Genomic DNA, 27,922 nt, shown 5'->3' with positions numbered 1-27,922 from the left:
AAAAAAAATTAAAGTAGGAATTTTTGTTGGCCCTCTAGACTGTAAGCTGCTGTTAGACTCCATATGTGATGCTTGGACTGACTTTAAAAATGTAGTACACAATTTTTGGGAAACAATAAATACTCAGATTATGAGACAATTGTCAGTAACATGCTGGAGAAGTTCAGAAAACTAGGCTACAATATGAGTTTTAAGGTACACTTCTTGCACTCTCATCTCAACCATTTCCTAGAAAAGTTAGGTAGGTCAAATAAAGAGCAGGGGAAAAGATTCAATTGGGATACAAAAGAAATTGAAAAAGGTACCAAGGGGGATGGAATTCCAGTATGTTTGCCAACTACTGTCAGATCCTAAAAAGAGGAACAGCCACTGAAATTATCTGGCTGAGGAAGTCAAAAAGGCACAAGTTTAATCCAGATCTTGAATCTGACATTTTAAATAAACCAGAAAGCACCTCCACCAATTTTATTTTTATCTTTTTTTTTTTCTTTTTTTGTGTAAAAAATTTGGATATTTTAGAGCATTTAATTTACTTTTGAAACTTCCATTAATGTAGTTCAGATAAATTATCAGCAGTACAGTATCAAAGAACTTTTCTTAAAATGCAGAACAGTGTAATCTAAAATATTTCAAGGTAACAGAATTTCTAAATATATATGTCATTTCTTTATTAGCCATTGCTGAACCCAATCAATGTGAAGAGGATAATGACTGTTCCATTGGTCTTGTGTGTCGTCGAGAAAACGAAGATATTCTGAAATGCATAGGTATGTGTTTCCTTGCTTAATAATAAAACTAGAAATATAAACATTCCCACTCTAAGTTACATTTATTGACAGTTTCCTTATTTCTTATCATGTGAAGGGCAGTCGTTTTAATTTATTATCACTTGTCAGAAGTAGCATCTTTAATTTAGTTGAGAAAATGTAGATTAATTTAAAATAATTTGATATAAAAATGTAAAAAGTAATTTAAATAAATTTAATAAGGTAAAAAAGTAAAAGTAATTAAAAAATGAAAAAAATAATTTTAAAATGTTACCTATTGTGAAAAATCACACTCAGCATTATGCTAGAAACAGCAGTTAATTTTGATATTAATAAATCACACAGCATTACCGAATTGAACAGAGACTCACTTTTCAATTCTGGTTTTCAAAGTAGCGGTAAAGACATGGTGCAGAAACTAAAATTAGGTGTACAAGTGCATGGCTCCCTTTCTTAAAAACTTATATTGTATTCATTTAGGAATATTTCTCATTAATGTTTTTGTTCCTAGCCAACAGTACTACAAATATAAAATACCATTTTCTATTATTATTGCATTCTCTAAGTAGATAAGCACACAATTTTTACTAAACTTTTAAAAAAGCTTATAATATATCCACGACTAGACATTTCTCATATATATTTTTTTCTGATCAGTAATGCTGCAAGCGCTATAAAAATTAAATATTTTTTCAAAAAGAAAACATTTATAATGCAACAGTTGATCAGTATTTTTCATGATTTTTTTTACTATTCAAGACTGTTATTAGCATTTTGAAAATAAAAATGTGTTCCTAATGGCAGCAGTTATTTAAAACACAATTTTTTTTCATGATATCATCTCGTTCAACCTTCAGAGGTTTTATCTGTCTGATGGAAACACTTTGGCTGAGGTTAAACTTGAGAAAAACAATGATTGAGTAAATAACTTTCTCTGAGTGTTTTCCTGCTTATGCCTTTGACATGATATTAAAGCAGTGGATCAGTGATGCAAGGGATCATGATATCACAAACATACTTGTTTACTGTTTTCTTGAAGAAAATTTCTTATTTACCTTTACAACATAAACAAGTCAACTAATGACTTTTTTTAAAAAGAAAACAGATGAATAGACTTTATTTCTGTAGACACAAACTTCTTACTCTCAGTGAAAGGCACTGAAAATTTTAACCCCTTCCCGGAACATTTTTTTCCGGAAAATGTGCCATAACAGATAGACTTTTTTTAATTTACAGATTAAAAGTATGCATCATGTGAATACTTATTGTATAGTTTTTTTTGTGTTATTTATTAGTTTTTTTGTAGAAAATACATGGGAGTAATTAATCCATTTGGGTTATCCCGAGTTATCTCATGTATGCCAAAAAGTGTGCAAATTATACAGATTTTTTTAATAAATTAGCGCTTGAGCTAAAAGAAAGGCACAGAAAAAGTCTTCATTACTCATTATATAAATAAATTTAAAAAATCAAGTGGAACGCATAAGCAGTATCCTTCCGCCACAAGCAGTAATTGTGAACTAACTACATTCTGACACATGGCCACCACAAGTGGACAGGCGAGGTAAGCGTCGCTTACAGGCGGCAGCACAAGAGGGTGCCGAAATATTTTTCGATATTGTTTTTGTGAATTATTTTTGTGGGTTTGGTATTCTGCATTTAGGATGGCAAATTATATTTTGCTTACTGGCGGCACAGGAATGCATGCTACTGTTCTGACATTGCTGTACAATATAAGTAAAACGAATGCCAGTCTTTTGCTGCCAGGCATAAGAAAATTCTAAGAAAACTCGGGATTTACCTGTCTAATGCAAAATTAGCCAGATAAATACAAGAGAAAATGCGTTTCATTTCTAAATTTGGAGGTATTATTGTTTGCTTCAGGTATTATTGTATCCCGAGATATTTCGTGTAGTTCCAAATAATATTTAAAACTAAAAACGAGATATCTTGGGATAATCCACGAAGGGGTTAATTCATATTAATTTTATTTTTGTTTGGCAAACGGTTTTAAAGCCATAAGGACATTGGTAAAGTCCCATGCAGCTTATTACAGAGTTAAATTTAATACAATGAGTGTTCAGTTTTATATATCAAGAATATTAATTAAGACATCATCATAATTTATCCTTGTTAATATTTGAATAAGTGAAATGTTTTCATTTTGATATGTATTCCACTTTTGAATTACTTAAATATTTTTGAAATATTCCATTTCTAGATTCCTGTAAAGATGTTGTCTGTGGACCCAATGCACACTGCATATCTTCCAATCATGTTGCTCAGTGTCAGTGTCCCAGAGGCTTGCATATTGGAGATCCCTATGATATTGTGCGAGGTTGTCAACAGGGTAAGCTTAAATTATATACAATGGTGGACAAAATAATCTGCATCACTTGTGAATTTTGCAAATAATGTGTTTTGCATTGAATTGTGGGTTGCAGAAATGTTCAAAATACATGTGTTAGATGGGATGTATATCTCTGTGAATATATATCTTCAATAAAAATATCCCACCTGATATACCTAATTGCCATAAATATCTTCCCAAAGGGTAAAATGCTTAATTAATGGAAATATGAGAAATCATGCAAAAGGCAATCATGACAACCAAACATACATTTTATTGCATTTACTTATACAAACTGAAATGACAAGTTAACGTAATAGTATTATATACTGTAAATCAGCAAAATAAGTCCTCAATATTTTGTTGTTCTTCCTCAAGCTGCAATTACGGACTTGCAACGATCTGGCACAGAGTTAATCAACTTCTGGATATATGGTTGCCCGATTTCTTGGTACAACCCTTACAATGCTCTCCTGCAGCTGAATCTTACTTGTTTGCTTCTTCTGAGCAATTTTAGACAACATCATGTACCAGAAATTTTCAATAGGGTTCAAACCTGTACTGTTGCCGGACCAGTCCAACACTGTAATGCCAGCATTTCTGAAGCATGACTGCACCTTAAGGGAGAAAAATAAGAGAAAACATTGGTGTAAGTATGTTTTAAGCCTTGTGAGACAAGAAGATAAACTCATCATTAAATTTAAATAAATCATTAAATCTAAATAGCATAACTTAAAACGATGCCGCCTTATAAATATTCTGTTTATTCAGAAATGGCTGTGCATTAATGATGCTATTGCACTTAATATATACATAATCTAAATAGCATAAAACTTACCAATTTTGCTGTGTGGCAAGGTGCTGAGTCCTATTAAAAAATGCAGTTTTGGACATCTGTGTGGTGATCCTTAATTACGGGTTTCAGGTACTCCTCCAAGATAGCAGTGTAGGTTTTTGAATTCACCGTTCTGTTAATAAATTTAATTCATCCTCACCACCCTTTTGCTTGTTATGCATTCCCAGACCATCTGACCAGTGGTGACCTTTACAGTCGGTGTTATGCAGTCAGGATGGTATGCCTACAATTTTCTTCTTCTGATATATCGCTTCCCGTCTGAGCTATGCAGGTTGAATTTCGATTCATCAGAAAAGATGACCGTGTCCCATTGCTCTTTTGTCCATGAAACATGCGTTTTAGCCCAAGCAAGTCGCTTCTTCCTTATTTGTTGGGTCTACAGAGGCTTCTTGGGCCAATAGGCATGCAGACCACATTCCGAAAACCATCTTTGGATAGTTCGTGCACTTGTTGCAACACCACAGGCGATCTCAAAGTCAAGTTTTAGATCAGTAGCACTAGCATGGAGATTATGAAGACATAGCCATTTCAAATATCGATCTTGAGAAGGCAAAATCACTCTTACAGCCTGATCCAGGTCTTCTCTTCACATCACCAGTTTCCATTTCATGCTTTAATTTCGGCACCTGGGATACTGTTCAGTGGTGGCAGCCTATTTTATCAGCAATAGCACGCATAGAAAGCCCTTCCTGGGACAGAGCAACAGCTACACTTTTTTTTTTTTTTTGGTGTCAACTCAACATATGGAGCCCTGCTTACACCTCTGCAAAACAGGATACTAATGAGCATGTATACCCTTCCAATGCCTTATTTATAGAAACGGCTGACCTTGCAATTACTGTCTGATGATGCAATACTTTTTCTTTGCAACAAAAAAAATGACTGTAATCAAACAATATCTTATACGTTTCACTACAAATGTAACTTTTTTTTAAGGTGATGCAGTCTTTTTGTTTGCCACTGTATATGTTGTTTTTCTTTAGATATATAGATGGATCTGGTTTTGGAAATTTTGCTGATAACATTGCTTTCTTTCCCATGACATATTTCAGAACTTATATCAATTAAACATTTTTGATATAGCTGTGTTCTTTGACATTTCACAAACAGAATGCAGTTCATTAAGAATGATCCTCTGTTAAAGGGAATGATTAGTAGAAAGAAAAGCTCCTTTGGCACTCTAGCGTTAGTTGAAAATTTTAGTGATAAACCATTTACAGCCATCACATGATGTGTGAAAAAACAAAATTGGCTTCCAAGTGCAAGATTAGCTAATGATATAAAACAGCATGAGACAGAAAAATTAAATAATATTTTTCAAATTCCACTGTCATTAAGCCATATTCCTAAAAGTCTTTCTATTCCATTTTAATAGTAGTGTCACTCTTCAAGAACAATGAAACATATGGGTTTCCTAAAGGAACTACCTTATATATTATTATTATCATTAAAACAGTGATCAGTAATTGTTAAGAAACCAGAAAGTTTTCTATTAGCCTAACCCATAATCATTTTACCTGTATCCCCTTAAGCCATCCCTCACCCTGTCCCATCTCTAGCAATGTATTTTGATCCATCTTATTCCCTGTCAGTTAAGATAATCCCATTCATTGCTTTGACTTCTCCATTTCTAGTTTCCTTGCATAATTAAGTCTTGACTATCTTGTATATCTCAATTAAATATTGTCCTTTTCCTATGTAATTCACAATTCTGCAACACCATATCATTGTTTCAGAGTCCTGGAAACTTCAGTGCAGAGGTTTCATCAGCTTATGTGAGGTCCTGAGCTTGAAGTATTGTAGCAGACTAGCCCTCTTGTATTTGTTTGTATTATGTATTTTAGTGTATAGTGATATATTATAGCATTTGTAATGCATTTTTTATTATAAACCATGATTTTATTAATATATATAGGTGTGAATTAGAAGTTTTAAGCTTAACTATGAAAGAAGCAAGTAAAAAAGAAAAATATATACTATTTTTCTACATTATCTTTATCCTTATTGATATACTTCTGCCACTGTTTCTAAAAAGCTTTAATTCTATTCTCAAAGAAGGTTTTGTTGAACTTTGTCAAAAATTTTTTGACAACAGTCATGACACCTGAATCTGTACAAAAATAATGAATCCCAAGCAAATTGTTTTTCAAGTTAAATCAGGTGAATAAGGTGTTCACGAAATTCAAACTGACAATTGGCAAGATGATTTCTCATTAAAAATTATTAATTGGTGAGCAAGCTCATTGTCCTAGTGAAAAATGTTCTTTTTTTTTATCTTTCTATGCCTTGATATTGTCGTGAAATGTATGCAGAAGTGAAGAATAATTCCCCTGTGATGTTATTTGTCACTTCTTCACATACCGGAAGGTTGATTATTTTCACTATCTTTCCAGCTGATGGCACAGGCTTAACCTTTTTTAGGGAAAGTTATGATTGATGATTCAATTTCTTGGGCTGTTCTTTTCTTATCAGTTAGGAATGACTGTCCTAATTCTTATTCTTTGGCTAAGAACAGTTTAAGAAATGGAATCCCTTTCTTAGGCCATTCTTTCCTCTCCAGTTGGAAATGCTAGCTTCTCACCTCATTGATCATATAGATCTAACCATAAATTTCTTTGTCTTCCTCAAAACACTGAACACATTCTGTTGAGAGCTACATTACATTACAACTGTTTTTTTATCAGGTACCAACAGTTTGGGGCCCAACACACAGAATTTCTTTATCCTAATATACTACTCAGACTGCATTTCACTATTTCCTTTGGCATCTTAATAGTATTGCTTTAATGGGTAGTGAGATAAAAATCTGTTAGAGATAGATGTAAGTTTTCAATTAGTGTTTAGAACAAGGCTTTTACCCTTCGATCTTTGCAACAACAAATAATAGGCAGGTGTAGCTCTACCCACTGCTTTGCTTCACAGTGATCAGAAGATCTAGTCCTGGAAGGAAAATTGCTTCCTGATTTTAAACGAAGTGGAAAAATCGGGAAAGTTGGGAAATGATTTTTCCCCTTTGCCGCTGGTTTTAAACCGGGAAACAAAATTATGCCCAGAAATAGATAGCAAAATTGTGGGAATTAGCATCCAATCACTGTGAAGCAGTGTGCAGAGCTAGACCTGCCCATCACTTCTGGCAAAGATCCATGGGTAAGAGCTTTGTTCTAAAGACTAACCAAGTTTTCTATCTTTCATTAGCATGAAATTTGACTAATAATTTCAGTTGTGATGAGAGTTGAAGTCCTCCTAGGAACTCCAGGGGCTCACATCTGGTGAGTATGGGCTTGGCACACCCAGGGTCCTGAGCTGAATGTCATCATTCTTGTCTTTCTTGGTGATTCCCTTCTACTTCTCTCTCTCTGGGTAACTCAGAAATTTTTTTTGGCTGGTGCAGCATACGCCTTGGGCTTCCTTGCACCATATGGCTAATAATAATAATAATCTTGTATTCTCTTCAAGGATATCAGTGCCACTGTGGAATTCAGATAACTACCTCTTTATAGTTCTTGAGTATTAGTTCTCTTAAGAAGATATTCAGCAATTTCATTAGTCTATTTTTTTTTTTTTTTTGCTTTCAGCTTTTCCATTGGCAGGTTACTTTGGGCACCTCAAAAATGTACATTATTCTACAACCTTCAGACTCGATGGTTAAATATAGTGGATGAAACATTATTCACACAACATTTAGGGTTTTTAGCCTTCACTTTTTTCAGTTAGGCTCAAAATATTTCAGTTATCCCTCACAAACTTAGTTGTGTTTCCTTTGTTTTATTGTGTAAGGCCTTCAGGAAGCATGAGACCCCCAAGGAGGAGTTTGTCTTGCTTGTGTTGGGCATATACCACTTTAGTGGTGGTGGTGGTGCTGCTGCTAGAGGTTAGTTTACCACCTGATCTTTCAGAAGTCTAAAATGATGCATATGCTAGTTACATGGAGAATAATACAAATTACCAATGAGAGCTTTATGCAGAAGAAGAAAAGTGATACTCTATTCTTACTGTTTTTTTACAGTATACATTGTATCAACTTTAACATAACTACTGAGATCCTTCACTCTTCTTATATTCACTGATAGATATAACATGTATGATTACATTGCATATAATAATTTCAACTTTTGCATAATTTCTGGGTACTTTGTTTTTTTTCTTTATCATTAAGCAAATTTACAATGCAGTATAGTAGCCTGTTATTTATTTTTTAAATTAATGTAAAGACCAGTTTTTTTAGGTGGAGGGATGAAGACTAGATAATTCTATAATTGAAGAATTTTATAGCTTACTCAAAAATATATTTAATAAAATTTACTAAAAATCAATAATCTGTTCTTTTAATATTAAGACTAAATCTGTCAAAAATGATCAAGCAATGCAATATATAACACATTTCTTTTTTTATTGCAGTTGAGTGTATTACTGATGAACACTGCCCAGACAATAAAGCTTGTGCTCCTGAAAATTACTGCTTTGGTTAGTATTAACTATAGTTATTAGTCAAGTGGTGGTTTCTCATTTTCAAAATAATAATGATGGCCTAATATGTCAGATTCTAATGTTTTTCTCTTACCTTCAATATACTCTTACAAAATATTGTGAACAGACCTGATTTTTATATAACTATAAAGAATGGTAATGTAGTTTTCAGTAACACACAGACACATACTCATATGTATATATATTGAAATGTTCTAAGACTTTATTTATTACAAAATAAGCAGTGGTGACTAAGCATAGAGAAGAGGTTGTCACATTACTGATTTCCCACTCCACCAAACTAGTAATGGGCAATGCCTGTTAAAGTGCAGATGTGTGTTAGGCATTTGCCACAATCATAATGCATACAAAAGTGGAACAATGTATGCACATTTAGTTTTGCATGAAAAATGGAGTGGTGGTCCTCTGGACATTAAGAACTCCATTTGGTGTTGCTTGTTTAAATAAGGCTGCCATTTATCAGTGGATGAACTGTCTCCGAAATGACTGAGAATCTGTTGAAGATGAACAACATTCAGATCAATTTTTAACTTTAAGCAGTGATAAAATGCATCATAAAATCCCAAAGTAACCATCCAAGAAATGGCTGATGAACTGTAATCTCTTTTTGGTTTGTCCCAGGCAATTTTGACCAAAAAAACCTTGGAATGTATTGAGTTTCAGCAAAATTTGTTCCAAAGTTTTTTAATGATAGCAAAAAGGGAGAATTCTGTGAGATATTTAAAAGAAGGAGGGATGCGGGCCCAAATTTCATCAATTGCATTGTTTCTGGTGATGAAACATGGATGTATGACAGTGACCCTGAAATGAAATCCTAGTGGTTCCAATGGAAATCACACAACCTGCCCCATCCAAATACAAAGCTTAACAGGTCATATGTGAAAACAGCAATGCTTTTTTTAAATATTTATTCTGCATTTGTTCGGAATGGTCAGATGGTAAACTAGAACTCTTCTAAAGAGGTTCTGATTCAATTGAGGGAATAAGCTAGGAGAAAACACAACTAATTGTTTGAAAATGGTAGGTGGTTTCTCCAACATTACAGTGCCCCCTACTACACTGCAATGCATCCAATGGTGGATGGTTTTCCAATTCTACAATGCTCCTGTAGATACTGTACAGGAGCATTGTAGAATTCAAGAATTCTACAATGCTCCTGTCAAGAATTTTTGACCAAAAAAAAAAAAAAAAAAAAAAAACCTTGTCAGGTGAAGGATGGTACAATTCGTATATTCTACCATCCATATTCTTCCACTCATATTCACCTGATATTGCCCATGTGATTTTATTTCTCTTCACCAAACTCAAAATGAAGCTGGAAGGATGAGAATTTGATGATATTGATAATATAACCAAACAGTTGAAGACTTATATTGATGCTTCCAGAAGTGGCAAGAACATTGGGACACTTGAATATTATTGGGGGAGAGGGGCTACTTTGAGTGGTACTGATTATTAAAATGTTGTACTCCAATTTTTTTTTTTAGAAAAAAAGAATGATTTTATTGATCATACACTGGTGTGCAAAACTTAAGGACCAGTCAAGTTTTCACCTCTAGCTTCTCATAGGAGTGGCCTGGATATGGGAAAAACATACCAAAGGAACCTTGTGAGGTACAGAAATGATGAAAGAAACAACACTGATACAACAATGGAAACAAAATGGTACAGAGGGACTTTATTCAAAAATGTCAACATAGCACTGGCTGCCATGATACAAATGCATCACTGCCAAAGATGGAACAAAGGGAAGAGGTGATCCTCAGTAGGAGATATGGCCACCTCTAATGTTGATGCAGGCTTTGCACTGCCTGTCCATACTTAGAACAACATTGTTGATAAGTTCTTGTGGTAACATCATCCATTCCTCTATCAGCGCCATCTTCAGCTGATGAACATTTTCTGGTGGATGTGCCACTAGGCCTCTGCCCAGAGTGTCCCATATGAGTTCGATGGGATTTAGATCATTGGAATAGGCAGGCCAATCCATACGAACAATGTCCTCACTTTCCAAAAGCATATCAACAGCGGCAGTACAATGGGGTGTGGCGTTATCATTCATAAACACAAACTCGGGGCCAGCGGTACCTCAGAACAGATGCACATGGGGAAGGATTATCTCAATAGTACCGCCTTCCAGTATCTGGAGTTGTGTAAGTCCATCCAAGATCCCCAGATGAGAACACCTCAACCGCCATATCAATCCCTTTCAGTGATGTTTGTGGGTTGATACCATGTGCCAGCCTCTCGCCAGATTAGCTGACGTCCAGAATCGCTGCTGAGACTGAATCTACTCTCATGAGTAAAGAGTATCGTACCCCATTGCACTGCTGAGACGGAATCTACTCTCATCAGTAAAGGGTACCGTACCCCATTGCGCTGCTGTCCAGTCCTTGTGTTTGATGCACCTTATGGTAAATGGTGTCTCCGATGGGCAGGTGTTAAAGGGACACAGCGTATTGGCCATCGGGTAAACAGTCCACCTTTGTGGAGTCAACTGGCCACAGTAAACCACAATATCCTGCATCCTGTGCAGCTGGTTTGCAATGGATTCCACTGTCTGGTGTCAGTCCCTCTTGGCTTGTAGCAGTATATAGTGGTCATCATTGGGTGTTGTTTTTTGTGGACGACCACCACTGGTCCTTCGAACAGTACCTGTCGTTCTGAAGGTCAACCGTGCATGTGAGATGATGCTATAGGCAATACTGAACTGTGCAGCCACACTCCTTGCACTTCGACCTTTCTTGAGCTTCCCAATTATTCAACCCCGGGTAAAGTCATCCAGATGTTGTCTACTGGCCATTTCGTTGTATGTAGCACTGTACGAAACCAATCGAATGTCTGTAACAATCATGCTCACCATTCAGTAATTTACACAACTGCTGAACTGCTGCTTTTATCTGTTTATGTGTGCCCTCTCATCACGATTCAAATTTTTACATATGCACCAGCTTTCTACTGAACGGCCACAGTTATGCAAATCGCCACAGGCTGTTTTGCAATGTTTGTTTGATTTTGTGGTTGTAGCCTTTAGAAATAGTGTTGGTCCTTAAGATTTGCACACCAGTGTACCTCATATACACAGTGTCTAATATGTATACTGCCTAGCCACTTTATTAGACTCATGGAGATTTGGGCTATATGCAAATTTTCATATTTGCATATATGAAAATCAAAGAAGTCATACTAAGTTCTCTAGAGTAATGCTTGCCATCGTCTTGGAACAGTCCACTACAGGGTTGGTACAATGTCAGCATTATGGGATGAACCCAGCCTATGAGAATGTTCAGATACAGGTAGTTCCAAATGACAGACTCATCATTCTGATGAGTGGATTGTGGCATACCATAAAAACAGTGACTACATAAGGATACAACCACCATCACTACCAACAGTGGCTTCCAGAGGGTAGAATGCATTCAGGATCCATTACTTTATGCAGTGGCGCCTCCGTAGCCAGATGGGCCGGAGCAGCAGTGCGTAACACACACTTCTTGATTAGACCGGGGTTCGAGCCCATGACCACCAAACACGGAGGATGCAGAAAGGTCAGGGAATGACCACCACATATCCCCGGAGCAGTATGGCCTTAGTTGCTAATGCTCCTAAAAAAAAAAAAAAAAAAAAAAAAACCAAATTTTATGCAGTTTCAATGTCTTTTTAAGCAATAAGAACTTTGGTTTCCATCATGAAATTTACTACCATTCCTGGTGCCACTGCATACAGATTTATCTGTTTTGCTCACACATGAGTGGTTTATCAATTGCTATACACCTGTGCAGAACCATCTCCTGAGCTTTTTGCATGCTGCTGCTGCTGCTAGTAGAAATGAGCTCCTCTCATCTGATTTTAATTCTCCTGCTGCATAAGTTCCTGTGATCAGGTCAAAGTTCCTATTGTCTCCATGATTTAATGATACACACACACACACGTGATTTTATGTGTAATTTTTTATGCTCTGTTAATACCAATTTTATATAAGGTAATTTCTCACCTTACTTTTCTAAAATGTCCTTCAGGTAGCTACTATGAATTAATTCGCTTTTGCAAAGAAATATTTTTATTTTCAAAAATGAGTACTTTGCAAAATGATCTTTAAACGTACCATAACACTTTTTGATTTAAAAAAATATATTTTTTAGCAGTATACCATTTTGTGATAGGTGCATTAACTGTTTAGTGAAGAAATTATAGACCTTGTTCATTATTTTCAGATCCATGTATTGGCGGATGTGGTGTACATGCCATCTGCCTAGTTGAGCATCACCATGTGGTATGCCAATGCCGTCAGGGATTTACTGGAGATCCATATCATGAAGGTTGCAAAGAAATTCGTTACTGTGAAACACACCCATGTCATCATACTGCTAGGTGTATTGATACTCCAGGTAGTTATATTTGCCAGTGTCCTGATAATTACATTGGAGATCCAAACAAAGAAGGCTGTCGTCATCCTAACTCATGTCCCAATGGTGACAATGATTGTCGTTCTGATGCTACTTGTCTTGTTGATACTGGTGGAGAACCAATGTGCAAAAATCCTTGTGATTATGTTAGTTGTGGCGCCAATGCTATATGTCAAGTTGCTGGACACCAGTCTCATTGTATTTGCCCACCTGGATTCCGTGCCAATCCTCAACCTGAAGTTGGATGCTTACGAATCTCTGTGATTTGTCATAATGCTGCTGAATGTAGTGATAGCCAAGCATGTGTTGATGGACAGTGCAGACTATTCTGTACGTTGGATACTGAATGTGCAATTGGAGAAAAATGTCTCAATAACAGGTGTGTCTTACCTTGCTATGCTCACACAGGTTGTCCTGCAAAAGAAGCTTGTGTTCCTAGTGGTTATTGCCATGTTGGCTGTCGTGATAATGAAGACTGCCCTTTAGCTGAAGCTTGTATTCAAAACAGATGTCAGAATCCATGTGCCATTAAAGGTGTCTGTGGCTCCAATGCATTATGTGTAGTAAAAAATCATGAAGCACACTGTGAATGTCCCCCTGGCTTTGAGGGAGCACCAACTCCAATTCTTGGATGCAAGAGACTTATTCGGGACTGTTCTCCAACACTCAGTTGTCCTCATGGTCTCACATGTATGGGAGAAAGATGTAGGGCACCATGTGTTGATTGCATTGAAGGAGAAGTATGTGTCAATGGTGCATGCATGGGTAATTATCGCTTTTTTATGGATTTATAATTAGGCTTAGATTTTTAGATTTTGTCCTATTAAAGATAAATATTCTGAAACTACTGTAATTTTCGATAAAGTTGATTATAGTTGTAGGTATTATTTATTAATTTCTTCTTCCTGCAGTTTGATTCCAGCCTATCTTAGCAGATAGGTTTGCCACTTGGGCTGTTTCTCTTGATTTCAAGAATCTTGAGTACCTCTTCTAATTCCAGTCTAATTGCATAGATTAAGAATTATTTTTTTCGGTTAAAGTCATTTTTATTATTTTATCTGTAATGTTTAGAAAATTAATATAGAGCTTAACAAGAGAAAACTATTGCATTTTTAATAATTATGTATTTCAATAAACTAAACTTTCAACTTCAAAAGAAATGGCAGGATTTTAAAAATTGAAAATGTAAAAATTTGAAATACCAAAACTTTGATAATAATATTTGTAACTATTTATTCTGTTTATCTGTGTTGTTTTTAAATATAACACTTAATTGAAGAGTTATGCTGGTAAAGATTAAAATTATTTTAATCTTTACTAACATAACTTTTTTTGCACTAAAATAATTTTAATGTGAGTTAAAATTTTGTGGAAACTGAAAACAAAGTGTTAAAAAGTATTTTTTTTTCTAATAGTCATTTGCTCTACTGACAGCAATTGTCCTCCAAGAGAAGTTTGTATTAATCAGCATTGTCAAGGTAAGAAATTTTAGTTTTATTCATTTTAAGATTTAATCATTATATGGCACTATTGTCCATTTGTAACTGTAAAAAATGGTTGACTTCATTATATGCCAGGGGCAAAAGCAGATGGCATTATAGAGCAGATATCATCTTTTCGGGGCACAAAAACAAAGGTGACATTGTTGTGCACATTGACACCAATGATATTAAGAGTAGGAGTACAGTGCAATTGGAAAAAAGTTGCGAGTTAGGATTGAATTTGAAAGTGTGCAATTCTGCCCAGACACGATAGAAGAGAGTATACATTGAGAGAGCCTTGTCAATTAATCAGCCCTGGAGAGAATGTGCAAGGTTCATGGGGGTAGAATTTTTCTCGGTGTGGTCTGTGCTTGTTAACAGGAGAGACTGTTTTTACAGAGATGGGATACACTTAAATAGAAGGGGTACAAGAATATTTGCTTATGCTATCAAGGCAGTGGTAGGTGGGATGGAAAACTGCTAGCTAGCTGGTGGGGGGGGGACATACAGACTAATAGATTAACTAGAGCCACAGGCAGAGGTGAAGGTGATTCTTGCACTGCTTCTATTAGAAAATGCAGCAGCCTGGAAAGCAAGACATTGGGGATTTCAGGCCCTACTGTGGGTCATCATGGAACCAGTGCATATACACATGTGCATATACACTTGAACATGTGCATATACACTTGCATGTAAATACTTCCATAACACATTAGTATCAAATAACATATATGGGCTGTGTAAGGGTAACTAAGAGTAAGAACATGTGCATATACACTTGCATGTAAATACTTCCATAACACATTAGTATCAAATAACATATAGTAACGGCTCCAGTTAACAGAGTTTAAAAACAACCTGAAGGCTACAAGTACATTCTCCCTTCATGTAGTGTAATTAACCTTCCCATTAACCATCAAAATTCCTTTAGCTACTACTCATTTCATGACATAATCACTCCCCCACTATTGATTTCTAAACTAACATATTTTAGATGAAAATTAGGTCAGCAAGGATATTTGACCTCCTCCTCTGTGGTTTCTTTAAAGTGTTAAAATAAACAAAATCAGCTGTCCATCTCAATGCTAGAATTTCCAATTGCACGTCAAGCAACAGCAGCAACCCCCCGCAAGGCAGTATGCACTAGTCCCACAGGACGTAGCTATTTTCAACGAGTCTGTTATCAGGGAAACAGGAAATATATTCTGCAAAAAGGATAGGTGGAATAGGACCAGGGTATGCCTGCCAGGGGCAAAACTTGATGATGATGATGTGATGTAGAGCAGCTATCATCTTTTAAGGATACAAAAGGTGATATTGTGCACACATTGATGCTAATGATATTTAGAGTAGCAGATATGAGGACTTATTTACAAGTACAGGGCAATGTTCAGAAAAAAATTACAAGTTAGAGTTAAATTTGAAAGTGTAATTTTGCCCACATGATAGGAGGGAATATATGATAAGAACCTTGGCAATCAAGTTGGCCCCGAAGAGATTGTGCATGGCTCATGGGATAGAAGTTTTCTCAGCGTGGGCTGTGCTTATTTACAGGAGAGACTGTTTTTACAGGGATAGGATACACTTAAATAGAAGGGATGCAAGAATATTTGCTGATGCTATCGAGGCAGTGATAGGTAGGACAGAAAACTGCTAACCAGTTTTGGTGGGGGGCGGTCACACAGACTAATAGATTAACTAAAGCCACAGGCAGAGGTGAAGGTGATTCTTGCACTGCTTCTATTGGAAAATGCAGCAGCCTGGAAAGCAAAGTGTTTGGGATTTTAGGCCCTGCTGTGGGTCATCATGGAACCAGTGAATATGTGGGCTATGTAAGGGTAACTAAGAGTAAGAACATGTGTGTATACTTGCATGTACATTTATTTATAATGCTAGGAGCATTATAAATAAATTTGATGAATCTGAAGTACTGATTAAGTCATCAAATGCAGGTGTTGTAGGGATAGCGGAAATATTGTGTCACTCAGATGTAAGTTATACTGAATTTGGATATAGGGAGTACAATGTATACAGGAAGGACAGGATGGGTGAAGGGGTTATGTTTTTAGTTAAGAAGCATATTAAATCTAAGGCAGTGCATCCAGTCAACATGAGTGACCAGTGCAATGTTCAGCGAGTTTGATGTGATATAAGCACTATTTATTTATTATTATTATATATATATATATATATTTTTTTTTAGTTGGCGCATTGGCTTCTGTGGCCATAATGCACCTCCCAAAGGTTTTGCATTTTACTCTGATCCAAGCCCTAGTCGGGATTCGAACCCGCGACCTTTGGGTTGCCAGGCAGACACTTTACCCACCTGGCTAGCCCGGTCAGCGATATAAGCACTGGGAAAACAAAATTGAGAGTAGGAGTGTGTTATAGGTCTGTTGACTGTGATGAGTATACCAAACAGACAAATATAGTGGACCAGAAAATCAGAATGTCTTATAATGGAAGATTTTAACTTTCCAGATGTTGACTGGAATTTGTGGATTGGTCACTCACACACTAGCACGACTTTTGTAGATTTCTTGGATGACTGTTTTCTACAATAGCATGTTAGTAGTAGTAGTAGTAGTGGCGGCATGTGATGCAAGAAAGCATAGAGGGGCAACAATAGGAGGCAATACTCTTGATCTGGTTATCAGCAGTGATTGTACATGCATTAAAAATCTGCAGGTAAAAGACTCACTGGGTGGCAGAGATCACAGCATACTAATGTGGAATTTATTAAAGATGTAACTACTGTCAAGGGTAACGGGAAAAGCTTTTGCTTTCATCAGGGTGACTACAGTGGTCTCAGACAGTTTTTAAATTCTATGCAGTGGGAAGTGGGACTAACTGCATGATGTTACCAACACCAAATTCTAAATGGGAAGCATTCAGGGAAGTAATCAAAGAAGCTACTAGGCTTTTTATACCGATTAAGAAATACTGTTCAAGGCTAACACCTAAATGGATGTCAGATACACAATTGAGACACGTGGTGGAGAAGAAAAGTGCATTGGATGCATATAAATTATCAGGTGATACAGAAGCGTATGGTAGGTATAAATTAGTCTGTAATCAAGTCACAAAGGAGGTTAGGCAAGCTAAGGCAGATTATGAGAGGTCTCTGGTGAAGAATGCCCAGAAAAGCTGTAAAAGACTTCTGTGCTTATAGTAACAGTAGAAGGAAGGTGTTGAATCACATTGTTCCACTTTATGTCAATGGGTTAACAGTTGATTATCCTGCTCAGGTTTCTGACAATTTGAATACATATTGTGCATATTCACACATGAGAAATTTTTTAGGAGAAGGGATGCCAGAAGTTTATTAAACTCCAACGAGGAACTAAATGACTTTGTTATAACTAAAAGGAAAGTGGAAGAGAAATTATTGAAGCTGAACATAAAAAAAGGTACCTGGGATGGATGGGATCTATCCAATCATATTAAGGAGGCAGCAAAGGAGGTGAGCAAACTCTTAGCCATAATTATGAAAGCATTCTTGGATTCAGGGGAGGTCCCTATGAATTGAAGATGTGCAAATGTATCCCTAATTCATAAAGGGGGATAAAAAGGTGACATGAATAAGTATAGACCTCTTAGCTTAAAATCTGTTCCAGGGAAAATTATGGAGTTGTTGGTTAAAGAAGTAATGCAGAACCATCTGAACAGGAATGCAATTATATTGCAGTCACAGCTTGGATTTGTTAAAGGGTGGTCTTGTCTAACCAATCTGATAGGTTACTATGAAGCAGTAACCAAGGAATTGGATGCAAAAAATTATTTTGATATCATATACTTGGATTTCAGGAAGGCTTTTGATACTGTGCACATAAAAGATAGCGTTACAGAATGGAGCTGTATGGCATTAAGGGCAAGTGATTGCTATGGATAAAGGGATGGTTGAGTTGGAGAAGATAGAGAATGCTAACCAATAGACATTGCTCTTTGTGGACTAATGTTATTAGTGGAGTCCCTGAGGGTTCACTGTTGGGACCATTGTTTTTTTCTGTATTTATCAATGATATCAATGAAGGCATATTTGGCTTATTGTCCAAGTTTGCAAATGATACAAAGTTTGGCAGGGTGGTTAATAGCAGCAGTGATGGTATGCTACTGCAACAGGATCTAGAAAAGTTCCTAGATCAAATGGGCTGAGAATTGGCAACTGAAGTTTAACATTGACAAATGCAAAGTACTGCACATGGGTAGCAGTAACCCCAGAGTAACATACCAACTCTGTGGTACTACACTCAGGGTAGTGGAAAATGAAAAAGACCTGGGGTAACTTATTGTGCAGTCATATGAAATTCCCTGAGCAGTGTAGAAAAGCTGCCAGGACAGCCCTTGGGGTTTTTCAATGATATACAGAAACTTTGCTAGTAGGGATAAGGAGGTGATTATTCCTTTGTACAAGGCAATGATTAGGCTACAACTAGAGTATTGTATACAGGTCTGGAGTTCTCACTTTAGAATCATGTAAATCTGTTGGAACAGGTGCAGAGAAGGGAAACCAGATTGGTGAAGGGGACAGAAGGGTGCTCTTACTTAAAAAGGTTTCAGTTCTGCAAATTGCAGCATTTGGCAACTAGGCACCTGCAAGGTGATCTGATTGAGGTATTCAAGGCCTTGAATTGATTGAGTAAGCTGAATGTGAATAGCATTCTTCCTCTTGCTGAGGCTACCCACATGAGGGGGCATAAATTTAAGTTGAGGAAGGAAGATTGCAGGATATATGTGCAGAAGTTTTCCTTCAGCTTGCGAGTGGTTGATTGTTGGATAAGGCTTCCATCTGTTGTGGAAGTGAATGGCTTGAATAAATTCAAGGAAGAACGAGACAAATTCACCTAGCATATGGATGGGCGAAGTGTGTAACGTGTTTTTTTTTTTTTTTTGCCTGATGCTATATAAGTTTGCTTTTTTTTGAATCATTTTCCTCTACTACTATTATTTCCTTTTATTAATCAATATTTATATATACAGGGTGTCTCAAAAATGCAGCATAACTTTAGGAATGAGTTCCTCATATGTAGACAATAAAAATATTTTATATCAACATAGTTCCAAAAATGCTTGGTTTCTGAGTTTTGAAGGTCTGTCTATGACACTTAACTGTTCACATCACTTTATAGTAATTGTTCAAAGTGTCTACCTTCTGCCTGAATACAGGCCTCACATCGACGTCTCATGGACTTGCGAAGACGATACCAAATTCCTGGCATGTTTTGTATTGTCTCACAACCTGCCACAATTCGATTGCGGAGAGTTTCCACATCAGCTACTGGAGTCGAATACACCAATGACTTTAAATGGCCTGCGGGAGATAAGACATTTCGGTTAATAACTCGGGAACCAAGCATTTTGCGGAACTATGTTGATATAAAATATTTTTATTGTCTACATATGAGGAACTCATTCCTGAAATTATGCCGTGTATTTTTGAGACACCCTGTATAAACTATTGTTCAGGTATGAACTGAAAGTCAGGAAAACTTTGAAAAAAGCCAACAAGGTACAATTTATATATGTTTATGCAATGTACAAACATATAAGGAATTAAAATTAAGAGTTCTTTCTAGTTTTATGTGCACCATTAAAAAAAAAAAAAAAAAAAAGATGAGGTCATTAAAGAAACTATTCAATGGTACCTTGTAGGGTGAATTTATATGAGGCACTACCTGTGTGGATTTCCTCCCCAGGAAATGGTCTCAATTAAATGGGAATATTTGCCTGTTTCAGCATCTATAGTCAGGGCCCAGGCATGAGAGGGGGGGAAAGGACAGTTTACATGGAGGGGGGTACTCTTCCCTTGGAAACAAAATCTTAATAACAAACAGTCTTTGAAAAATCACCTTGAACATGGATTTGCACCTGATCCTAGTGCTCTTACAAGGGCAGAACAAACAGGGCACTTGTTCCAGGTGCAGTGAAGTCAAGGGCATAACAAACTATAGAAAAATATATCTAGGGACATTCTGTAATTGCATAAGGTAATGCATATTTAATATTTTGCCCTGGGCATAAGAATACCTAGTTACAATGCTACCTGAGCCCATAAATTTGTGGTTGGGCCATGCTGTGTATTATAGATCTCCCTTAGATAATAAAGATTGATCAGAAAAATTTCAAAGTTATGGCATCTATAAATTAGACAATAACTTATATGTTTGATAAACAAATATTAAAATTCAATGTTATGAAATTTGGGATACATGGAATGCCACACAAATATGCTGTGAACTATAATTGATATACTCTACATTAAAATATTAAAATACATAATACAGTTGATATTAAAATTCATAATACATTTTATATTAAAATACATAATACAGTTTATATTAAAATTCATAATACATTTTATATTAAAATACAATATATCCTATGTAAAGAAATGTATATAGTCTATTTCATATTATATGTAGCCAATATGGGTACCTGCAGGTCCAAATTTCACCACTCAGTAAGGGAGTTTTTTTTTCTTGAGTGTGTGAAGGTTAATGCTGCCATTGATAACTTTTTAGTGCTTATCTTATTGTATGTCTCTCTAATGCTACACTAACAAAAAAAAAAAAAAATTATAATGTGCTAGGATTGCCAACTGTTGATTTTTAACCTCACTTCTTGTCAGATGAACTTGTCATCTGACAAATGCCATGGCAAATTCCCTTGGCACATGTTGATAACCATTTCCAACAATGAGAAAAGTATGCACTTCCAAATTTCAATGTTAAGCAAATCCATGCAGCTGTAGCAAAGTTGGTGCAACTGTAGTTCTATCAAACATTACAATGTTTCAGCAGCTCCCTCTGGAGGCAGCACTTACTCTGCAGAAATGTATACTATTTTGATTCCTTAAGCACTGTATCTGCTCTTCAGTGTAAACTTCCTTCCAGTCATCCCTTGCTACAACAAATTTGAATAAAGTTAGTGCAGCTTCATACAAATAAGTGAAAAATAATATTCTGTTGAATATGTGGGTATGCTGGAATTACAGGAAATGAACAAGCAGATTTTGCTGTCTACAATGCCAGTCTCATACCATCAGACATCCATTGATTACCATACAATCTACCAGTAGGAAAAAATGGCTATCCATTTGGCAGGCATAAAAAGCATAAATTGTTCTAGATTAAGAATGATCACAAACTGGCAAGCCTAAGAGGGAATAGGAAGGAAGAAGTCACACTTGCTAGATTGCAGACTGGGCTTGCTCACCAACTCATAGCTACCTGCTCACACGGGATGACCTTCCACTATGCAGCAACTGTCAAACCCAATTCACAGGCAAACATTCTTGTTATTGAATGCCCATTATATGTAAGAGAAGAGCAAATAGTTTTCTCTTCTCATCTATATTTCTCTAATCAAAACATTTCTGCAGATTCTGGGAGACTGACAAGACATCAATGATCTTTTCACTTTCCTAAAGATGATAAACAAATACTGTCTTATTTGAATCAACCTGTTTAGTAAATCTAACTTGTACCAACTAAGACTGTAATAGGTGCATTATGGCCTTAGTAGTTGTTGCACCAATAAATCAAACAAACAACTGAAGTCAGAGAAGCATTCTGACTTCAGTTGTCATAACAACTGCTTCTCTGACTTCTGACGTCATGACATAATATACTTGACCCAGTCAACACATTCATCTAAACTTATTCATCCACTTGTAGACTTGCCATTGAGTCACATATCCTTCACCATGCTGAGCCAGCGTTCTGTGATAATCTTTTTTTTTTTTTTTTTTTTTTTTAAATTCTGCATATTCAAAACTCAGATTACAGATTGCATTGACTGTTTCCAAATAATACCAGCAGATGGTGCCATGTGGACATTCACTATTGCCAAGACTTTGATCAATAATCTGACACAAAATTATCATGAGTTCTTTCATAATATGCTTATTATGTTGGTTTTTCATTTTTCATTATTTTATTTTGGAGAACAAGTAGTATTCTGGGAGAAATCAATTGAAGGAATAAGGAAGTGTTTTAGCTCCACAATCCCATACATTCCCAAATGGTGAAGAATGGTAGTTGAAGACAGGATATGATGTCACTTTTCGATCAGCATTCAGACATTTGGTGGCCCATTTGGCAGAAAGCTTCCACATGTCCAAAATATCATGAAAAACATATCAAACGCATTCGCTACACGTCTAGAGTCTCAGCTATTCATATATCAGCAATTCGTCTATCAGACAGTATTATGGTATGATTGACATCATTTTCAGTCACTGTCTTAGAATGTGGTGTTCTTGTCTTCTCTGCATCCTCAGTGTTAAAAAAAAAACAGTTTAAATTTTTCAACACACCTTTTTTTTTTATGGTTGAATAGCACAGAAACTTCTCCTAATGTCACCAACATATCAGCATGAATTTCCTTTGGCGTTTTCCCCTTTAGAAACAGGTATTTCATAACTGCTCTACCTTCAGTTTTGTGGAAAGTGACATTTTTGGTTGACATCCTTTCTTCAACCTGTAAATAATAAAAATGGATATGAAGGTTTTTTGAGGCAAATGGGCTGTTTGTCACAGGAAGTTGTGCTCTTTCATAATTTGACACCCAGTTGTCAAAAAAAAAAAAAAAAAAATTGGAAGTGGGTTAGGCTGAGAATTTATCAGCACCTCCTTGTATATATATATATATATATATATATTTTGATGATTTTTTTTATTTCTTTCTTCTTATGAAATTGATTAAATTATTTAATTTTTCAGTTGGTTGTAGAGCAGATGGTGATTGCAGATTAAATGAAGTGTGTTCAAATATAAGGTGCACATGTAAACCAGGCTACACTTCAACACCTTCTGGATGTGCAGGTAAGAACAAATTTCTATTCCTGTTATAGAGCACATTGTTTGGGGAAAAAAAATGTTTTTAGCAAAATCATATAAAATCCACTGATTAGACTGCATGCATCATTATGTATATCAACTTATTTATTTACAAGTCTATCATAAATGGAAATTTTTAATAACATAGTCTGATGAAGTTAAAAAAAAAGCCTTTGGCTTTTTTACAAACTTCCGAAGCTAAAATATTATTCTTATTTTATTATTATTTTCTAATTATTCCTGCTAAACTTCTGGACTTGTAATTTAATAATAAATGCTAAGATGTGATGTCTTTCCATTTTATAAATGATAAATTACACTAAAATAAAACATAATAAGAAATAAAATATTTCATAAAATAATATGAAAAATAACTGTAAAGGCCATTTATTATTGTTTTGATGAGTTATTTAAAATATCAGAAGTATAGCTCACAGATCAAATTTGTGATGGGTTTGAGTTTCAGTTTCAGAAGATCAAAGAGAATTTCCGAAATTATAGAATAAAGCTTTTTTTTGTAATAATTTGACAGAAGTAAAACCGGTGTTTAGGAATCTTGAACATGTGTTCTAGGTGTTGAAAGTTTCATGCTTTCATACCATCAGAACACCATGTTTCAGGGAATGCCATTAATGTGATGCCACTGCAGTAAGCTATAAAAGTATATAAATTGAAAAGCATTGTAAAATAAAACTTTTGAATTGAACTAAGCCACTTCTGAAGACTAGTATTGTGTATATTATTAACTCTATGTTAACTTCCTAAACCAACAAAAACTGAATAAGTACAGAATAAAAATAATTCCATGGAATCCATTAAAAATGTAACACACCTTTCAAAACTCACTACAGGCATCTGTAGTGAGTTTTGAAAGGTGCACCAAAATTTTAAAAATTATACATGAGACTAAAATTGTTTGACAAAAAGTTGTGGTTATTTTTTTCAAATAATAGTAATTTTTTCAAATGGTTATATTTTTCAAATAGCAAGCAAGTAAACAAAGTGGGGTAAAATAACGTTGGGTAGTGTTAGCAGTGGCATTTTTTTTTTTAATTTGGTTAATGAATGAATTTTATTATTCTGTATTTGGTCTTTGTCAGATCAATTTTTGATATTAGCTTTGAAGTTCATGATGATTCCATTAGTTTTCAGATTGGCTGGTTTCTTTGTGTCAGTTATTTGGTTATAGTATTCCATTTCACTTGGCATATTTATTCTTTATCACTCTAAGGCCTCAGTTGAAAATGAGATTTGAACCCAGACCTCTCTCCAAATATTATTGTTTGGAGAGGTTTGGGTTCAAAGGGAAGTCTACATTGTCATGGAGGAATTGGACTTCAGAAGCGTGTAATCAAGTTCAGATGTTATTTTTGCAACCTTTTTCTTTGTTAGTTTTATAGTTTACTGTTGCAGAGCATGTTAGCAGTGCCCTTAAAAAATACAAGCTTAGCTGATTGTACAAATATAGTATTAATATTAACTTCTTGTGAGTGCACCATAAAGAAATCCAGTACACAATATAAAATTAACACATGCAGACATGTGATTGATTTTATGTATAGTGACCACAAGTCAGTATATTGACTTTTATTGTATACTGACCAAAAGCAAGAAATAGTTGAAAATAACACACTTAAAAAAATGTAATTTTTCATTCTGACACTGTTTTTGATAATAAGAACAAATATCTTCCGTAACAATGACCTTGTTATCTAAAAAAAACGAATTGCCAACTATTTCACATTAATTTCTCAGCTATATGAATCAAGCAAAAACAAAGGTGAAATCAATGTGGAAAATACTATGGAAAATTAACATAGTGGGCAGCAGGTATGTGGCACTTCGCTGAAGATCCTGATGAGTAGCCATTTATAATCAGTCCTATCATTTAATCGCTTAACCAAACTTTTATCCAAAATGCTTTTATTAAAAGCTTTATTTAAGTCTAAATATGCTACGTAAAAATTATTCTTTGCATCCAGTTTATTTTTGACGTCCTCATAAAAGCTTATCAGATTAGATTGATGTGGTTTCCCTTTAACAAACCCATGCTATGTTTCATGTGTGATTTCATTAGGTTTTCATGATAGTGAACTATTATAGATTTTTAAGGATTTCAAATACCAAATTTCAGAAAATTCCATTTAGTCAGAAGTGGACGGACATAAGAAAGATAAGTTTTTGTTTATGTCCGTGTTTATACTCTGGTATGACCACCAGGTTAGTGGAGTTTACAATAAATCAATCGATACAAATGTTAATTGTATTTAGCAGTCATGGGCTTGAACCCCAGTTCACTCAAAAAGCATGTGCTACTGCACTCGTGCTCATCCACTCTGATATCAAGTGTTGTCACATGATGTCAAGTGTTCAAATACAAAATAGTTTTTCTTATGTTATTTAATATCTTCTCTGTTAGTAATTTAATTATTTGAAACTTAAAAATTCCTTTTGCTTTAACAGATATTGATGAATGTCAGTCAAGTCCATGCCATCCAACAGCAGCTTGTGTTAATACACCAGGTAGCTTTTACTGCCATTGCAGGGATGGGGACATTGGTGATGGCTATACAGGATGTAAGTATGTAATTCTACTGTCATTTGAGCTAAGAAAACTTTAGTTCTATTTTTGTTTAATTATAACATATTTAAATATTACATTGGACCATAAGAAAAAAGTTATTTATTTTTTAAGCTTAGCTTATTTTAAGTAAAGCTATATATAGTCTAACATTACTTATTTTAAGTAATATTAGACTATATATAAAAGTTTTAATGAAAGTTAAATGTTTATTTTAAAGCTTAATCTAAAAAAACTGAAGAACAAGAAGAACGAGTTTTTTAAAACATCAAATCATGAAATATAAATAATTCATGATAAATCAATAATATATCAATAAATCAGTTTGTTATAAAATATCAAAATATTGATATTTTATGAAACTTACTTCAGCATTTCAGTATAATTTTGAAGTCTGATAAATATTTCTGAGAATTTATACTCAGAAATATTTATTTCTGAGTATATCATAAATTTTTTTGTTTCAATATGAAACAAGTAGATAAGAAGAGTAAAATAACAAACCAAAAAAAAAAATTGAAATGAACAGTTAAAGAGAAAATATTTGGCTGTTTAAAACATTTACAATTTGTCACACCTTTAAGCCTCATAATTTTTGAATATTAATATCGCCTCTAAAATCCAAACTTATCCAAGTTGTTTCATTTTAATCTATACTTAATAATCATTATTTTAGGTCGCAAACAAGGAGAATGTCCTAATGGAGATCGTGATTGTCCACCTAATGCAGCTTGTGGCAAAGATGAGGAAGGTGTTCCAAAATGCATTAGTAAGTAATTTCATTTACAGTAGAATAGTGTCTTGTCACTAAAATTAAATTGTTAAAAGTAAAATAAAAATTAATCATTACTTTTTTCTGATGATATCAAACAAAACTCAGCCTTGCCTTTCTGAAAATCAAGATGTTTACTTAATTATAATATCCCTGTAAAGTTAGTATTTATATTTTATATATATAAAAATAAATAAATATACAGTGGATTCTGGTTATTTGGGACACTGGTTAATTGGGGCAGCCGTTTATTTGGGACAAATCTTAAAGATCAGAACCTAATCGAGAAAATAGCCAGGGTTTTCTTTGCTTAATTGGGACAACACACCGTTTAATCGAGGCAGGAGATCGCAGCACTCGAGATTACCCTACGATAGTCTCTGACCATACCACTCTGGTTGGATTTCTGAATGTCACAACCATAAAACAATAAAAACAATTAACAGTTTCCAGTTTATTGGGCTTTTCTGTTAGTGCAATCTATTATAAACAGATAGTAAACTCGATCTTATTGAATTTGCAATAATACTGACAGCTGGAATTCTGTGGGTTTTTATGGTGAAATGTGTTTCCCCTTCCATGAAATCTTCAATCATATAAAAAACAAATTTTCAGAATCTTCTCTTCATTCCTATATTTTAAACTGCTTAACTTGTTACTCCATATCTCACTTGCACGTATCATGTTAGTTGCAATTTTTGTGTGCCGTGTTCTTTGTTATTGATTGCTTATCTTTTTTTACTGTTTTAAATTTTAAGCCTCCCCTCCCCCCAAAATGCCAACAGAAATATCAACTAGTTAGTATGTACATATTGCAGTATGTATTAATTAAGCTATATACGTAAGAGTAAATTTATTTTTATTTTGCTATCCTGTGGAAAATATTCTTCCAATTTTCATGTATCATTTAATTTTTTAATTGGCAAGGTAATAAAGTGTAAGTTTGTGCTTAATATATCTTTACTTTTATAGCCTGTGGATAATATTCCTCCTATTTTCGCTTATTAGAATTGCTGTTTAATAGAATTAAAATTCATTTCACAAATGTGATCACAATGACCAGTGCTTACTACATATCATATAGTGAACTGTACTTTACTATGGTGAGTCCATCATAATGTGATTTGATCATACAGAGAATCAATCGTTACAATTGATACTGTATTTTTAACTAGTTATGTGAAACTTCACATAATTGGGACAGCCTCTTAATTGGGCCAAAATACACTAGTCCTGTGTCCCAAATAACCAGAATCCACTATATATATATATATATAGATGTGTGCTGTACCCTCCTTTTTATTTTTATTAAGTAATATTCTTTTCCAACATTATTTAAATATATATATATATATATATATATATATAGGTAAGTAGATTA

The 27,922-nt window shown here is 34.8% G+C and overlaps 1 protein-coding gene across 3 annotated transcripts in view; it reads left to right on the top strand.

Annotated features, from left to right (window-relative positions):
• LOC150088897 (uncharacterized) overlaps window positions 1-27,922 on the top strand; it is a 599,507-nt gene that overhangs the window by 318,711 nt on the left and 252,874 nt on the right. For all 3 annotated transcript variants that reach the window (XM_090369705.1, XM_090369706.1, XM_090369707.1), the window contains 8 exons: window positions 675-767; window positions 2,989-3,117; window positions 8,372-8,437; window positions 12,676-13,632; window positions 14,283-14,345; window positions 23,072-23,173; window positions 25,652-25,765; window positions 26,446-26,538. In XM_090369705.1, the coding sequence (XP_090225831.1) occupies window positions 675-767; window positions 2,989-3,117; window positions 8,372-8,437; window positions 12,676-13,632; window positions 14,283-14,345; window positions 23,072-23,173; window positions 25,652-25,765; window positions 26,446-26,538 (1,617 nt within the window). The remainder of the gene's footprint in view (window positions 1-674; window positions 768-2,988; window positions 3,118-8,371; window positions 8,438-12,675; window positions 13,633-14,282; window positions 14,346-23,071; window positions 23,174-25,651; window positions 25,766-26,445; window positions 26,539-27,922) is intronic.

Source organism: Mastigoproctus giganteus, chromosome 3 (assembly GCF_048544385.1).
Source record: "Mastigoproctus giganteus isolate SK-2022 chromosome 3, ASM4854438v1, whole genome shotgun sequence".
Classification (NCBI taxonomy): Eukaryota; Metazoa; Arthropoda; class Arachnida; order Uropygi; family Thelyphonidae; genus Mastigoproctus; species Mastigoproctus giganteus.
Note: the sequence above shows the minus strand (reverse complement) of the source record. Positions and strands in the feature narration are given on the sequence as shown.